Source organism: Lagenorhynchus albirostris, chromosome 3 (assembly GCF_949774975.1).
Source record: "Lagenorhynchus albirostris chromosome 3, mLagAlb1.1, whole genome shotgun sequence".
Taxonomy (NCBI): Eukaryota; Metazoa; Chordata; class Mammalia; order Artiodactyla; family Delphinidae; genus Lagenorhynchus; species Lagenorhynchus albirostris.
In genome coordinates, this window is record NC_083097.1 from 8,560,906 (window position 1) to 8,578,123 (window position 17,218).

The 17,218-nt window shown below is 47.1% G+C and overlaps 1 protein-coding gene across 2 annotated transcripts; it reads left to right on the forward strand.

The window, feature by feature from the left end:
* The first annotated feature begins 35 nt into the window (after positions 1 to 35).
* Positions 36 to 16,944, forward strand: CCT5 (chaperonin containing TCP1 subunit 5). Of its 2 annotated transcripts, XM_060146863.1 has the most exons (12): positions 36 to 194; positions 2,920 to 2,980; positions 3,463 to 3,627; positions 4,746 to 4,944; positions 6,709 to 6,901; positions 6,985 to 7,134; positions 9,588 to 9,707; positions 10,359 to 10,544; positions 11,282 to 11,419; positions 11,828 to 12,008; positions 13,278 to 13,432; positions 16,640 to 16,944. In XM_060146863.1, the coding sequence occupies exons 1-11, from the start codon at positions 90 to 92 to the stop codon at positions 13,403 to 13,405; spliced, it is 1,626 nt and encodes a 541-aa protein (XP_060002846.1). In that variant the 5' UTR covers positions 36 to 89; the 3' UTR covers positions 13,406 to 13,432; positions 16,640 to 16,944. The 2 variants fall into 2 exon arrangements, with proteins under 2 accessions (XP_060002846.1, XP_060002845.1); XM_060146862.1 differs by lacking the exon at positions 16,640 to 16,944 and having other exon boundaries at positions 13,278 to 13,476.
* Positions 16,945 to 17,218: the final 274 nt, after the last annotated feature.

Below are 17,218 nucleotides of genomic sequence, written 5' to 3' on the forward strand. Positions count from 1 at the left end.
CTTTTGCGCCCGCCCGCGAGAGCAGAGTGTGTTCTTGCTTCCGCGGTAGTTTCCGCCGGTTGCGGGAGAGTAACTGGAGTGGCTGCATCATGGCGTCCGTGGGGACCCTCGCCTTCGATGAATATGGCCGACCTTTCCTCATCATTAAGGATCAGGACCGCAAGTCTCGTCTTATGGGACTTGAGGCCCTCAAGGTAACGGGACGGGGACGCACTGGCGGTGGGATGAGAGGACGCGGCCGAAGCCAGTGGCTCTGCGCCTGCGCCGCTTCACAGCGGTTCTGCCACGTGCTCCCGGGGAAGGTTCGAGGGAGCCCCTCTGGTCTCCAGTCCTGCGGTCCACGCCTCGGGCCCGGGAAAGGCCAGCGTATAAGCCCTTAGTCCCATTTGGCGGTTAAAGAGGCCCGCAGGCGCCCTTCAGAGTTGGGTAGGGTGGCTTGGATTCACAGGCGTTGAAGGCGCGTCCCCGCTGGTTTCTCCAGCCTGCAGTCCTTCCGAGCAGCGTTTTCAGCAGTAGGATGCAGCGGAGGTATTCTCAGGTCACCTGACCGGTTAGGACTCTGATTCTTAGCCTTCAGGCGGTGTCCCTACAACAGCCCCAAAGGAAATGAGTTTCATTTTCTTTGTCGCTTCCTAAAGGCTCAGTCATTTACAGCGTATTTCATTTTTGAGTCCGTCTATGCATGGCGTATTCCAGGACATGGGGTCGTAAAAATTTACAAACGAGCTACAGGAGTGAAAAGTTGTCACCAATAACCATAATACTGCAGGAGTGAAAAGTTGTCACCAATAACCATAATACAAGATTGTGTGCGACCAAAATCACCAGTTTTGGGAGGGGTGGCAGGTAAAAGTTGGAGGGTGTCCTTCAGGCGTTGGAGAGAGGATTGATTGGCTTTTGATCAGGGATGGAGTTATGTTTTGAATGGGAAAGAGCTAGCTTCCAGGAAGAGGAAACAGCGAACGCAAGGACCGGGGCAGGAGAACGCATGGCATCTTGTAGAAGACAGCACTTCGGTTTTAACAGCACAGTCTACTTTAAGTTACAGTGGCTCCGAAAAGTGGAAGTTCTTGCATGCCCCGCAATCGAGATGTTATCCTGAGGGATGGGAGGGGAGCCATTGAAGGGGATTTGAACAGAATCACAATTTAAGTAGAACTAAACTTGGGGAGGTAGCATTTAGGATGGAATCCATGACGTTGCTGTATATGGACCGTGTCACCAGGTCAGAGGTGTCCCTGTTTGCTTAGTTTTTTGGGGTTTTACTAAATTAAGAAGCAGTACAGTTCTACTCCGGGCTGTTTGTTTGACTTAGGACAAGTTACACAACCCAGTGGGGGCAATACACCCCCGTCGAGTTGAGGACCAGAGTTAAACGGGGTAACGTAAGGAGTGGCCGCCCAGTCTTGGCATGTGGTAGATGCTCACACCACCTGTGTTACGCATTCAATTCCATTTTTCACTTCAGAGAAAGTAACAGCCAAGTACATGCACCCAAAATACCAGTATAACAGAAGGTCCAGGTTATTTTGGACCTGCCACATCTCGTGTAGTTCTCGCACTCTGAGACAGGTACTATTTTATGGAATAGGAAACTTGACCCCACAGCAGTTAAGGGATCGCTTGAGGTCCCAGAGCTAGTAAAGAACAGGATCACGGCTCAGGCCCACCTCTGTGTGACTCCGCAGCCGGTGGTCTAAAGCCCACTTCTCAGCCTCTGCGCTGTTGATATTTGGGGCTGAATCCTTCTCCGTTGTGGGGTCTGTCCTGTTCAGGATGTTTACGCCTCTACCCACTGTGGTCCCCTCCCTGACTGTGGCAACCAGAGGTGTCTCCGGGCATTGCCAAATATCTCCTGGTGGGCAGTATCACCCCTGGTTAAGAATGTATATGCCACGCCCCTGTGGTTATTGGCCTATAAAAATTCCATTGTGCAGACCTATCAGTCAAGGTGTATTTTGAGGATTACCAGTATTTTCACAAACCTGGTGAACTTTGTGTGTTTTGTTACCTGTTAGATGGGGTGACAGGGGTAGGCTTCACGGCACGTGCGCGCTTGAACTGCTTGGAGACTTGGTCAGGATTTTGACAGGCGGAGGGTTTTCTGTGCATCGGTGCTTCAGCGACCAGAGGACCTGTTGGGTCGCAGGCACAGGTCCTCACTGGAAGGGGGCGGGGTCTCAGACTGTGGAGGGCTTTGAAGAGCAGCTGGAGCTTTCAGACGTGAGAGTTGAGGTGCTAGGGAGTCATTTAAGGGCTGGGGACTGGAAAGTAACATGTTTGAGAGAAATGGATGGCTTAGCTAGATGGTAGATGAATCCAAAGGATCGGTGGTGAGGTAAGAGACCAGGAAATCTGTAAGGTGCGATGGATCAGGGTTAGGTTGGTGACGGCAGGAATAGGAAGACAGGGAACGAGACAAATGAGTGTAATCGTGTGGAAGGAGGAAAGGATGCATTCAGGGTGCTGTTATTTTCAGCATTGACCACCTTGTGGGTTGTGTACTGGCTGGACCACCTGAGAGAGGAGTGTGCAGTAAACCGTAGTGCGACAGTTCAAGGTGCTGTGTGTTGACGGCCAGACTCTTCACATGACGTTAGCATTGCACAGTGCTCTTGCAAGGCCTGTCAGGTCAGACTGTCTATGCTCTGGGCTGTAAAATGGGCCCGTAGAACCTGCCTCATAGATGTGTTGAGGATTAAAGAGAGAACACAGAGCACTTAGTTCTGTTCTTTTACATAAGAATTGTCTTCTAACACTAGCAGTTGGGAAGTGGTCACCGTTAGATATGGACCTGTCTGCTGCTACTTCTAGAGAATGGAAAATATGTCATAAGTGATTTTTATAACCATCAGCTCTATGTTCTTAACTCTTAAAATTATATGTAACTTGAATATTGGCTGTTTCTGTTTCATTTAGTCTCATATAATGGCAGCAAAGGCTGTAGCAAATACAATGAAAACATCACTTGGACCAAATGGTAAGAGACTAACATTCTCTGTTTTTTAACAAAAGTCATAAATCATAAATAATCAATACGGTATCTTTGCCGAAAGTTAGGAAATGAAGGGAGGCATCCTCTCCCCTAATGTGGCCAAACGTTTTTGGTGTATTCCAGACCTTAAACACGGTTACAGTCATAATGTGCATACAATTTTAGATTAGGTGTTCTATCCACTTAACATAATTACCATTAGCATTTTCTAAATCATAGCTGTTGTCTTTTGTGACATTATATTTTGTGATGACTGTTACATTTTGTGATGTTGCATAATTTTTTTGCCATTTCTCTAGTTTTGGCCATTTTAAATTGTTTCCAGTGTTTTGCTTTAGATTAGCCAATCTAGAAAGGTCTCCATGGAGATATTCCTTTATGTATGTTGAATTATTTATTTATAATAAATTCCTAGATAGGAACTGGGTCAAGAGGTCAAAGCCATTTTAAACATTGGTGTCTTTTAGGGCTCGATAAGATGATGGTGGATAAGGATGGCGACGTGACCGTAACTAATGACGGTGCCACCATCTTAAGCATGATGGATGTCGATCATCAGATCGCCAAGCTGATGGTCGAACTGTCCAAATCACAGGATGATGAAATTGGAGATGGAACCACAGGAGTGGTTGGTAAGAAAAGGCAAAATGTCCTTTCTCATTTAAGAGGTGTTATTTAATATTACAGGCCTAACACGCCTGCTGAGAATGTTTATTCTGAATTAAATCATGAGGAGGCAGTCGGACAAATCCAAATGGACACGATACAAGACAAGTGGCCCAGACTCTTCAAAACTGTCACTGTCATAAAAGAACAAGAAAGGGGTGGGGAGTAGAGTTAGGCAATTATTCTAGATTAAAGGAGCTAAAGAGAAATGACAGCCAGCTGTAATGTGTAAAACTTGGTTGGATGCCTGGTTTGTTTGTTTTTCCTAGCTGTGAAGAACGTTTGGGACATATGGGGTCATTTGTGAGTCATGTATTAGAGTAGTATCTTATCGATGTTAAGGTTCCTGAGTATGACAGTTGTGTTACAGAGATGCAGGAGAATGACCTTTTCCTTAGGAGCTGTGTTGAAGTATTTAGGGGTTACATGTCTGATTTCTGCAACTAATTTTCACATAGTTGAAAAGAAAAGGCACACATCTGTAGAGAAAACAAATGCAGCAAAATGTTATTAATGAGTGAACTAGTGTTCATTTTACTGTCATGAAATTTTTTCTGAAGGTTTGAATTTTTTAAAAGTTTGGGAGGATTGATAAGATGAATATCTTTAATGTTACTTTTTCTGTATCTGAAATTTGAATTAATTTATTCAGCAAATATTTCAAATATTCATTGGGTACCAAGCACTGTTCTGGATGTGCTTGGAATACAGCAGCATTAAAACAAACTCCTCATCTTTGTGATGCTGAAGTGAGAGGGAAAGGCAAGGTTGGGGGGAGGATAATAAACAAATTTTGTAATCCTTTTATCACCAACATAAATGTCCCTGAACAGAAATCCCTGGGCCAGGATACATAAGTTTTTTCCCCTTTATAAAAACGTTTGCGATTTATGTTCTTTACATTCTGTATATCACCAAGAATTGAACATACAGGTTAGAACTGAAGCAGAATTAGATTAGATGGCCTCGGCCTCTAAGATGCTTCCAGCTTAATTCTGGAACCTTCATATTTCCAGCGGCAGCATCTAATTTGTTTTGAGTTTTAGCGATTTCCTGAGCCAGGTGTGTGCTGTCTCATTCTCAGTCCTGGCTGGTGCCCTGTTGGAAGAGGCTGAGCAGCTGCTGGACCGTGGCATTCACCCCATCAGGATCGCCGATGGCTACGAGCAGGCCGCCCGCATCGCTATCGAGTACCTGGACAGGATCAGCGATAGTGTCCTCGTCGACACGAAGGACACCGAGCCCCTGATCCAGACCGCGAAGACCACGCTGGGCTCCAAAGTGTGCGTGTACAGTACAGTGTTGCCGGGCGCGTTCACAGAGTGGGCAGAGTTTGTGTGCTTGTTCAGAAAGGCAACTGAGAATTATCATTGATGGTTTCCTGTTGATTTAATGAGCTGCTTTCGGTTTGTGTTGTTATTTTGGTTTACTCTGTCTTTACTGCAAATGTAGACGGGCATTTTGTGTTTTAGTTGGACGCTGAATTTCCAGGTTTGGTTATTAAGGCCTCTTGACAGTATTTGGAACCTATAGAGTTCTTTAATTTGGCAGGATAGGACGGGTTAGCAAAAGGTCCTACTAGTGGGATGTATTAATTTTTCATAGCACTTCTTTCTACCATTTCTTTGCTAGGAAGCCTTTTAGTGGGAAAGTTCTGCTTTTATTCATTCAACAAGCAAGTTAATGATCCAGAATTTTGATTTAGTATGAAGGGGCAGTCTTGAAGTTTGACTTAAGCTGAAAGTGACTTACGTTTGGAACATTTACATAGTACTGACTGTGCCAGGCCTGCTGCCAAGTCTTGGGGACTCAAGACACAGTCGTTGCCCCAGAGACTCAAAGCAGCGTCAGCCCCAGGACACACTTACTTTGAACAACGGTAGAGACTCGTGGGCTCTTGTAAAAATGTAGCATAAAAATCCAGTGTAAGGTGCCTTATTACGCTGTTTTTCTTATCCATATCAATTTGAGAAATTTTTTAATTTGTACCAAGAAGGAAGACATGGTCTCAACTTAGAGGTCAGGGGAAGTACTACAAAAATGTCTGCTGCTTTCTGCCTTCGGGGAAAGGCATCCACTGCAGCACTGTGTTAAAGCAAAGAAGTCTTCGGTGATGCCAGCTGTCCCCTTGTTGCAGGTCTGAGCTGAGACAGCTCCGGGGCAAGGGTGACTACCCAGGGTGGCCTCTGTCACAAGTACAGCATTGTTTTTCTCCTGGAAAGCAGGCATTACCCTTTCTTGAAGTGCACAAATTGTGTGTTATTATTGCTTTCTAAGTTGACCCTGCTTTATTTGCAAGTCTTTATAAAACCCCAGTATGTGTAGGTCTTTACTATAGAAAATGTCCAAATGGATAACGAGGGCCAGGTATCCTCAACATAAAGCAAAACGTTGTATATCAGTTACTTAGGTCACACGGTATTTTTAGTTTCATGGTTATCTGTTCTGGGTGACCTAAGGTTTCAGGCACTGTATTTCAAGTACTAGAGTTCCCTTGTGGTTTCTCCAGAATCAAATTAAAATTACTGAGCAGTCTTTTCCGATGTTTCAAAACTTTCAGAAAAGATAACGTCCCCACTCTGTAACTGATATGGTCAGGCCTTTCTCATTAAGTGCTGCACCTCCTGTGGATGAGATTGGCTTCTCCTTGGTGGTTTCATCGCTCTCCCATTCTGTTTTGGACTTCAGGATGTTAATAGTATTAAAAAGTGGCAGTCTTGGTAAATTTTTGGTTCTTGCCATACTTCAGTGGTCTCTTACCTTACGTATATTCATAATGGAAGGAAATAGTAAATTTCAGTTATTGTTAGTGAAAATAAAGATGGAATTATTTTCCCATCCCAGGTTATGATTCCCTTTGGGGGTCCCTGCATCCCAGGTTAAGAATCCCTGCTCCAGACGGTTGAAAGTGAAGGTCGTGGTGGCATTCTTTTTGTACAGTATCTGTGGGTCACAGTATGTTGTGTCATGAGTTACCACATCACGTGTTGTGCTCTGGTTGCAGTCACTGTTCAGTGAACGTGAAAGGTTTGTTTCGTGTGTTTCAGGGTTAACAGCTGTCACCGACAAATGGCCGAGATTGCCGTGAACGCCGTCCTCACTGTGGCCGACATGCAGCGCAGAGACGTTGACTTCGAGCTCATCAAAGTAGAAGGCAAAGTGGGCGGGAGGCTGGAGGACACCAAGCTGATCAAGGGCGTGATCGTGGACAAGGATTTCAGTCACCCGCAGATGCCCAAAGTGAGTCAGCGCCTTCTGCAGCTTCAGGCTTTTCCCTCCTTAGCCCACTGGTTTGTTCATAACGTTTCTGTCTCTCACTGTAGCAAGTGGAAGATGCTAAGATTGCCATCCTAACATGTCCGTTTGAACCGCCGAAACCAAAGACGAAGCATAAGCTGGATGTGACGTCTGTAGAAGATTTTAAAGCCCTTCAGAAATATGAGAAGGAGAAGTTTGAGGAGATGATTCGGCAGGTAAGTCTTACCGTGGCTCTTGGTGAAATTTAAAACTTTGAAAGGATGCAGTTAGTTAGCTCCAGGTAGTGAATACATGTGGTGCTGATCTGTGTTAATCTTGCTACTTTGTGTGGCTACAAATAAGGTATTAAAGGTATAGGCTTCTTTCCTTTATTTTTTCTTTAAATCTTATTTTTTGTATATATAAACTTATTTATCTTTGGCTGCGTTGGGTCTTCGTTGCTTTGCGCGGGCTTTTCTCTAGTTGCGGCGAGCGGGGGCGACTCATTGCGGTGGCTTCTTTTGTTGTGGAACACGGGCTGTACGCGCACGGGCTTCAGTAGTTGTGGCTCGCGGGCTCTAGAGCGCAGGCTCAGTAGTTGTGGCACACGGGCTTAGTGGCTCCGCGGCATGTGGGATCTTCCTGGACCAGGACTCGAACCCGTGTCCTCTGCATTAGCAGGCGGATTCTTAACCACTGTGCCACCAGGGAAGCCCCTCCTTTACTTTTAAATTATCAAATGGATAAACATTCACAGTGAGAAAAAAAATCAAATGGCACAGGACGGCATAAGGGGGCAAGTCTTAAAATGGTAATGTGTCTGGGGCGCATGAACGACTCGGCCTGTGTATTTGGAGCTGCACTTTTGATTTTATGTGCTTATTCTCCTGGGCACATCTGAGCTAGTGTGTGCCAGGTTTGAACAGTTGTAGTGTGGCTTACCACATGTTTGAGACTTCCAAGTATAACTTTCAGACAAAAGAGTTGCTGAGTAACCGAAATCAAACCAGAATGCAGTCATAGTCATCCCAGTTCATTGCTTCAACAAGTCAAGAGTGTTATTTTATAAATACTTAACTTTCTCTCTGGCTATTAACGTTTTACACGTGCCTGCTCTCCGACGAAACGGTTTCCTCTTTTGGGGACTCTGTCCTTGGGAGTCTTAAACACCAGCACTCAGGGATGCATGAACATGGGTCTCTATTGAAACATTATCATAGCAAACAAACTAGAACCTGTTCCAGTGTTTTTGAGGGGAGGGGGGAATAGTTGCGTTCATTTATGCTTTCATGGTACATCTCTCTGCTTAGTATATACCAGACGCTGTCGTGGGCACTGGATATATGCAGTAAACAAAGCAGAGCACTTGCTCTTAGGGTGCAGAATAGGGGGAAGGCGGGTCGGGGGACTGTTACAGACGCTGGTCAGAGGGCCTCTGGGGGCGTGGCCGGTGGGCAGAGACCTCAGAGAAGTGAGAGCCGCATGGCTGGGTGAGGAGCGTTCCAGGCTGCGGCGAGGTGGGCGTGGGCAGCATGTACAAAGGCCCTGAGGCTGGGAACCGCAGGCTGAGGGGTTGGGTATGCTGGCAGAGGGTTGTAAATGAAAGCTTGTTACCTGGGCTCCATCTAGGGTAGCCATGGGAGTGCTGGCCAAGGTGCCCTGCAGGAAAAGCGGACAGGAACCAAGATGCCAAGGGGGTCAGGTGGACCGTGTCGATAGGTGTGCAGGTTGCCAGGAATGCTAACAGGAGTGGTGATGGGGCTGGATGCCAACACTGTCAGGAATGAGAGTGTGACCCAAAGAGGGACGCTGTGGGTGGCCGGGAGAGGCAAGGGCCCCTCCTGTTTGGAGCAGGTGGGAGGGAAAACAGCCATTTGAGGAGGAGGCGTGGCATGTTGGTTTTTCAGGGGACGCCAGCGTTCGTTTACAGCCAGAATGGAAAGGGAACATTGCCAAGAAGGAGTTTGGCGATGGGCTCAATTCCAGAGGGCCACTGGAAGCTTCCAGAGGGTCGGGGAAGGGGGGAGGAGGGGGAGAACCAGGTGGGTGGGTGGAGACAGGAGTGAAATGGCAGCTGTGGGACACGGCATAGTCCTTACCGCCCAGGGAGGGATTGACAGTACCGATCACTGCCACCGTCCCGGGACGAGCCACTTAGCTGTTTGTGGCATTGGGGGCGGGGGAAGGTAGTGCTAGAATCGGGGTCACCTCTGTCGGCCTGTAAATTAGCCTGTATCTTGTTCCACGGAGGATAGCCTACTCAAGTGCGAAAAGCAAGCTACAGAAAATTGTATCGCAAGATTCAAATTTTGTTAAACACACACACGAATAAACTGCTTCATAGGTGTTCGTGGCAACACAGAGCTGTGACCTTGGTTTCCGGGGGGCAGGGTTTTGGCCTTGTTGACGTGCCTCGTGTTGCTTCACTTGTAACGGTGGCATTCACGTGAATTGCTAACGTTTAAAGCTTTGTTTAAAAATGAGGTGATTCCCGTTGATACGTGTTCAATATTTAGAGTTTAGAGATGACAGAAGGTAGACATTTGGGTATTTCTTTTCTTCTCTTTTCTGTGCATTATTTTAATGCACCCACCTACACACCTAGCTATGTTTCTCACTGTTTTTCAAACAGAAGAGCTCAAGGAGTACTTACTTTTTATTAACATGATTGCGGCATTTCTTTCCCCAGATTAAAGAAACTGGCGCTAACCTAGCCATTTGCCAGTGGGGCTTTGACGACGAAGCAAATCATTTACTTCTTCAGAATAACCTGCCTGCGGTTCGTTGGGTCGGAGGCCCTGAAATCGAGGTAGGAGGCACCCTGCGAAGAGACTGTGAACATGGGTTGAGCTTACGGTGCGTTTCTGTACGTGAGGCTGCAGTGACCTCGCTCGCCTGCAGTCAGCACACTGCCAGGGCTCCACAGATAAGAGGAGGGTGCGCTGGGGAGAGGAGAACGCTAGAGTCTTTGTCACCATTTTTATATGTGTTTCTGATGTTTCACGGCACTTGGAGACGCTTTCCCCTCTCTCCCTGGCTGTCTCGTAGGCACTCTGAGGCAGGAGCACAGGCTGCCCACCTCACTGTCAGCCCCATCAGTACTGAGAGCCATTGCGGACGTGGTCCATAGCCCGGCGGACGTGGTCCGTAGCCCGGCGGACGTGGTCCGTAGCCTGGCACATGTGGCCTCGTGGCTGCTCGTGGCGGGGACGGGTGGGGAGCTGAGGGCTGCGCACGGGGTCATGGCGCTGGGCCGCCGCAGCCTGACCAGGACACCCAGCTCTTCGGAACCTTGCTCAGTGAGCCAGGCTTTCGGGGCAGACTTTGAAACCTGGGCCAGGCTGGGGCAGAGGTTCTACTGAACACGGCGCTCGTGGGTCAAGTGTGGCTCCTCCGTGGTGCGATTCTGAGGGTCCCCGCTCACCAGCCTGGTCTTCCTTTCCCCCGGCCTGCCGGTCAGCTGATCGCCATTGCCACGGGCGGCCGCATCGTCCCGAGGTTCTCAGAGCTCACGGCCGAGAAGCTGGGCTTTGCGGGTCTTGTGAAGGAAATTTCATTCGGGACCACTAAAGACAAGATGCTGGTCATCGAGCAGTGCAAGAACTCCAGAGCCGTCACCATTTTCATCAGAGGAGGAAATAAGATGGTGAGAACACAGTTGTTTGTCCTACATTTTTTCAGAACTTGGAACGTGATTTGGCTTTTCCCATAATGTACTTAACTGAGACACAGTTACCTTAAGAAAGATGACAGCATCTTCCTTAGAGAAGCAAGGACACGTCAGGAATTCCCTGGCGGTCCAGTGGTTAGGACTCAGCACATTCACTGCCAGGGCCTGGGTTCAGTCCCTGGTCAGGGAACTAAGATCCTGCAAGCCGTGCGGTGCAGCCGGGGAAAAAAAGGACATATCACAACGTAAGATACTGAAGACCGTGTTCCACTGTTGGGTCTACAAGGCCCACTTTCCTTTCCTGTCTCATAGGTATAAATGGGGAACCTGAGTGGTAACCATAGGCATGCTCTTCATTCACCAGGAATGGGTTTTTAGTGCATCGAGATGAGTAAGACTCATTGTAAGCGTGTTTCTTTGTCGTTTTTGTTTGACCCCCTTCACTTGGGCATAGGTCCTGGAATGAGTCCCTGGCTGCCCTGTATTTTGGGGTTTTTTAACTACATTATAGGGAGGAAAAGTAGAATAGATAGAAACCATCTGGCAAAGAACTTTCTGGCACCAGTCTTTTTAACCAAGGATATTACTGGGGACAAGGTAGGAATATTTCCAGTACCCAGCAAGCACTTAGATTAAACCCCAGGTGCACGGTATTCGGCTCTAAAGTGATTAGATTGTGATCACGTTAACTTAGGCAAAATTGTTTTCCCCAGATCATCGAGGAAGCCAAACGATCCCTTCACGATGCTCTGTGTGTCATCCGGAACCTCATCCGTGACAACCGCGTGGTGTACGGCGGAGGCGCTGCTGAAATAGCCTGTGCTCTGGCCGTCAGCCAGGAGGCCGACAAGGTGAGTGAGACCCGTCACAAACTGTGCAGCGGGGATGCTAGACCCCAGGCGTCCGATCTGCGTCGATTCTCGTGCCGTGTACTCGAGTGCGGGTTACCACAAACCAGCGTGTCTCAGCCTTTTTCAGACCTTGCAGCCTCAACAGCAAATCTCTGCACTCTTAATGTTACTTGAAATTCAGAATTAGACGTCGTACCTGCAGGCACAGCAGGAAGGGCTGACTGTTCCGACTTCTCACACATGTACCTTCTCCATCCTTATCCTGTAGTGACATTTTCATAGGACGGTCTGTCCTTAGAATTCTTTATGAGTTAGTTTTTCAAGGTGCGCGATTTAATTATGTTTCCAAATAGCTGCTGGCGGGGGGCATTGGCCAAGTATGCTGACCGTAACCGTGTGCCCTTCCAGTGCCCGACCTTGGAGCAGTACGCCATGAGAGCCTTCGCCGACGCTCTGGAGGTCATCCCCATGGCCCTTGCCGAAAACAGTGGCATGAATCCCATCCAGACTATGACCGAAGTCCGAGCCAAACAAGTGAAGGAGATGAACCCTGCCCTCGGGATTGACTGTATGCACAGGGGAACAAACGGTGAGGCACCATCACCGCTCTGGGGCTGCGGTTCGACTTAACTTGAAACATTACGTGCTGCGTGTTATCCTGTCTTTTTAAATACTTAAACACACTTCAGGTATTCAGGTCCTGAATTTCAGAACATTTGATTTAATTACCTTGGGAATTGTTAGACTGCTGGTCTTAGCAACCTACTACTAATTTTAATAACAAAAAGCTGCAGTGCGGTATTTATTCCAAAGGTGACTTCCATTTTAGAAAATAATTTCCATCTTACCTTTTTTACACAAATGTCTGTCGGTGTGGGTTCTGTATGACCTATAAGACAGCTCTGAAATTGACTTTCGGTTTACAGCTGATTCTATGGTCGTGTCCCGTAAATTCCAGGGTGTTTTATAAATGGGAGGTACTGTAACTTCTGTAGCACTCGCATAGTTCATCTGCTGAAAACGTAGCGCAGCTTTAGCGTGTTGGAACGGTGGTCCTGGTGATTCCCAATGATTCCTGATGGGGCCGTCTCTGGGGTTCTGCAGTTAGTCCTCACCACAGAGTCTCCAGCAGTTGGTGTTTTGGTTTTGTTTGTTTGTTTTGTGGTACGCGGGCCTCTCACTGTTGTGGCCTCTCCCGTTGCGGAGCACAGGCTCCGGACGCGCAGGCTCAGCAGCCATGGCTCACGGGCCCAGCCGCTCCGCGGCATGTGGGATCTTCCTGGACCGGGGCACGAACCCGCATCCCCTGAATCGGCAGGCGGACTCTCAACCACTGCGCCACCAGGGAAGCCCTTGGTGTTGTGTTGTGTTTTGTTTTCTTCTGTTTTTACTTAGAACTGTAGGTATATTCTGGGTTTTAGGTTAACAGCCCAAGGAGTTGAGTAACAGCAGCAACTCCTTGTCAGACACATATTTCAGTTCCTTTAACTTGAATGCCCAGGTCTTCGTTGGAGTCACTTTTCGTTTCAGGCACGGTCACATCGGGCTTACTATCAGTAAGTGACGGCATTGGGTGTGCTGTGGGATGAGGTGTTGCTGAGCGATTCCCCCTTCGGCAGGTCACTGAGAAACGCAGCCTGTGGTTGAGGAGGCCCTGTCCCCACAGCTCTCTGGAAACCAGGTTCACATTCCAGAATGTCCTGGGAAGCAGTGGAAGTATATTCTTCTGAAAATATAACCGGGACTAGTGGCTTCCAAATTTGTGTTTCTTAAGTTTTACTCTAATTCCATAAATTGGAGCAAGGTATTAGTAATAAATATGTATGCTGTTTTATAGTAATTTATATGTGTTTTTCAGATATGAAGCAACAACACGTCATAGAGACGTTGATTGGCAAAAAGCAGCAGATCTCTCTTGCAACACAAGTGGTTAGAATGATTTTGAAGATTGATGACATCCGTAAGCCTGGAGAATCTGAAGAATAAAAAAAGAATTTAGAATAAAATGTAGAAGTAAGATCCGCTACCGTGATTAAATAAATGGGTGTCTCGTGATGCATCTGCAGTTATTTATTACCATGTCCTTCATTAGACACTGTAGGTGCTATAGCAACAGTAGCTGGTTGGTAGCTATAGTTTGACTTGTTCAGAGACCTGGAATTGTAGAGATGTGATCTCACAGGTTTTTTGTATTTGCTATTAAAGGGAACTCTTTAAACAGTCTTTATATTCTGCTCTTCAAGTTAAGAAACATTCACTGTAACATTCATCAAATGCCTTAACTGAAGGGGTTTAAGTTGATTTTTTTATTCTTTTTTTTTTCTTGTTTTTTTAATAAGCCGTAGGACCTATATTTAACGGCTTTAAATGTTCCGTTTGTTCTCAAGATTTATTTTAACACTGAGGAATTACGGGCTTGGTCCTATTTATTTAAATGCTGCATCTGTGTAAATGGGTGGATGTTTGACTGTAGAGACCCGTCAGAGGTGAGTATCCACGAAACGATTGTGGGATGTCTTAACGTGCTTTTAGGTTACACCGACGTGAGCTAGGGCGTTATTACTGTGCCACTGAGACCGCGTTAACAGCGTAACCTTCACGTAGTCCCCTTGGCGTTATCCTGCCCTGGCTCCACCCTAAGCGCAGGCCAGCATGTGTACAGAGAAGGCCAGCGTGGGCACAGACTCCTGCACCACCTGCAGGTGCTTAGAAGGGCGATTCAGAACCCTGTTGGCGTTTTCTTATCAGAGGAACAGAACAAGTGGAGGTTAGAGTGAAATGTAGAAAAATGGGTTAAGTGGGAGGAAATACCTTGCAATGACCATGTATGAGTAGATTAGTATTGAATTAATTCTGCTTATTAAAATAATACTGGCTAACAGTGACATAGCCCTTACCAAAGGCCAAGGTGTGTTCTGAGAACTTTACCTGTTCTCACCACCTTGTAAAGGAGACAGTTTTCTTGTTATTCCCATCCTACAGGTGAGTTTTGATCATCTGCCAGCCTCTTCTGGCCAGTACATGGTAGAGCTTAGTCAAACCCTGGCAGTCTAACTCGAGAGTTCCCCTCTCCCCATTGGCTTGTGTTTGGTTCTCTAAAAGGATGTTTCTTAGAGAATCGTGATGATAAAGTTCACTCTTGTGCCACCAGGGGGAGAGGATTTGGACCAGTCAGGTTTCATAGAATTAGGAAACGATCCAGGGTTCCTTCTCCTGGGGACCTGGGTGCTGACCAGTCCTATCTATTGGGTCGTTGTGTTTTCTCTACGTTAATGCATTGGTGGTTTCGCTAGGCAGCGTAGTAGTAAGCGCCAATATCATTCATCCTAATGAATATACAACCTGGTACACATTTCATCATGAAATGGATTGTGAAGTGGCACTATCATCACTTACACTGTTGCTTTCTGGGTGCAGCATCAGAATGCGTCAAGTTTGGGATCATGTCAGACTTAGACCCACTTAGATAAATGTCTTGACCTAGTAGTTCAGGTGAGTTGATTTACAAGGGTGGATTCTAGCCTATAAAGAACATACAGCAACTTGCTTTGGACCAGTCTCACAAGAAGGGGTTTGTGGTTGAATGAAAAGAGCTACGAAACCGCTCCTCCAAAGAGTGGACCTCACAGATGCTTCTGCTGGTTTTGGTTGAGAGAAACTATGTGGCTATGAACAAACTCGTACACATGTTGTTTCACAAGCTTTTGATTTTTTCCGGTAAAAGCACCCCTTCAGGGCACCATGTTACCTTCTATCTTCCAGTTCAAATGGCTGGTCGAGTTTATATCCCTTGTATTGTAGCCGACCCCGTGTGTATCAAGAGCACACACCTCATCCTGTGTGTATCAAGAGCAGTGAAGGCACTTGACCCTGAAGCCAGATTCCCACGCAGGGCCCAGCATTGTCCTGTTGATTCCCAGTTCCTGCACTTGCGGCTTTATTCAGTGTTTTTGTTCGTTTGTTTGTCCTTTAGTTTGTTTTGTTTTTTGGCTGCACCGTGCAGCTTACGGGATCTTAGTTCCCGACCGGGGATCGAGCCCGGGCCCCAGCAGTGAAGGCGCCAACTCTAGCACTGGGCCACCAGGGAATTCCCTATTCAATGTTTGTTAGGTGGCCTGGTCTTTAATTATAAACAACCACTCAGAAATACAAACGCTTCTGCAGGGGCTGAGAGGCTAGTGGGTTGTATGTGACCTAATGTCTTTAATCCTTCCTTTCTTTGTTCGTCGTGAAACAGCTCCACTAAAGGGGGCGGGGGGGGGAATGGGAGTAACGAAGCAACAAATAATTGAAGTACTACTAGGCGTGGAGAAGTGTTTCTGCATTTCAGGTGCTTCTTGGGGGTAGCCGGGCAGACGCGGGTCATCTGAAGTGCCAGGAAGGAGGGCACCAAAGACAGGTGGCTCCTTGGGGAGCGTTGGGGGAACGCAGTGGCAGCAGCAAGGGCACCTGGAACATGCTGGGTCCTGAATGCTGTTGTAACGTCTTACGTAGGTGATAACAGCGGTTTTCAAGGGGCTGTGAGGTCAACAGTAGTTTCTAAGAGCTGATTTGCCGTTTTCACCGTGTTGACAGTTGCACTGATGGTGCAGAAGCAGTGACGGGTAAAACTCGTGAGTAGGGATCGGGTGGTGGTGCTAGAAGCTGTATTCCTCACCACCACCCGCTTAGAAAGCTGCTGTCACTGAAGGGTGACCTCGAAGCAGCGCCAGCCACTGAGTCATTAGACTTCGGCCCCTGAGTACAACGGCGTCTCGGTGCTCGCTCGACACAGCAAGTGTGTGAAGCACCTCACGTAACGGGCATGGCAGCCGCCTCAGCTGGACTGGCCCCTCCCTGTGGACACCGTCTTTATTTAAATGTGACTGACAGCCGGTTACTCACACGTCTGCGTGACAGACGGCTGCTCAGAAATGAATTGTGACCCTGTCACTTCAGTGGAACACCTACAACAAAAGTACCGTAGTCCGGGTGGCTTAGACAACACAGTTCTGGAGGCTGGCGGTCCAAGATCAAGGTGCCAACGGGTCCGGTGTCTGGTGAGAGTGCTTGTAGGCGGCAGCCACCTGCTCACCGTGTCCTCAGTGGCTCCGGGAGGGTCTCTGGAGTCTCCCTCTTTCTCCCCCCACCCCCGCCAGCAACGACTGATGGTATTTGTGCATGGCTCAGTAAGCTAGTGTTTTCCAATCATCAGTATATTACGGTCTCGTTCTTGTGTAGGTGGACCAACGTAACAGAATGAAAAGTTGATTGAAACTACCACTAGTTCTGTTTTGGAAGAGACTAAAACAGAATATGCACTGTTTTCCAACAACTGAACATATCGATGTGGCCAGACTCTACACTGCACTGAATTGAATGTGTTGTTAGAAGCAGATGTGAGAACCCACTGTCCTCTGCTAAGAGGGACATCGAGGAGATTTGCAGAAGTGGAAAATAACGCCACTCTTCTTCTTTTGTTTTGGAAACTACAAAAAGTGTATATTAACATGTGTTCATTATTTTAAAATAAATATTTGCCTTAATTTTTTAGTTTTATTTTCTAACACTAAATGCCAACGGGTGTAACTGACAAAAACATAAGCTCTTGGGAGGAGGGGGGAGGGTCCTCAATAAGTTTTTAAGCGCATACAGGGATCTTGAGATCAAAACGTTTGAGAATTACTGCATTAGCTCCTGAAATCCTCATGATAATGCCGGTCATTGCCAAGAGACGCTGCGTAGTTTGCACCATTCACTCGTTGAAATAAACTCGTTTATACAGCGCTGAAAATCTGCACTTACCAAGACTTATTGTAT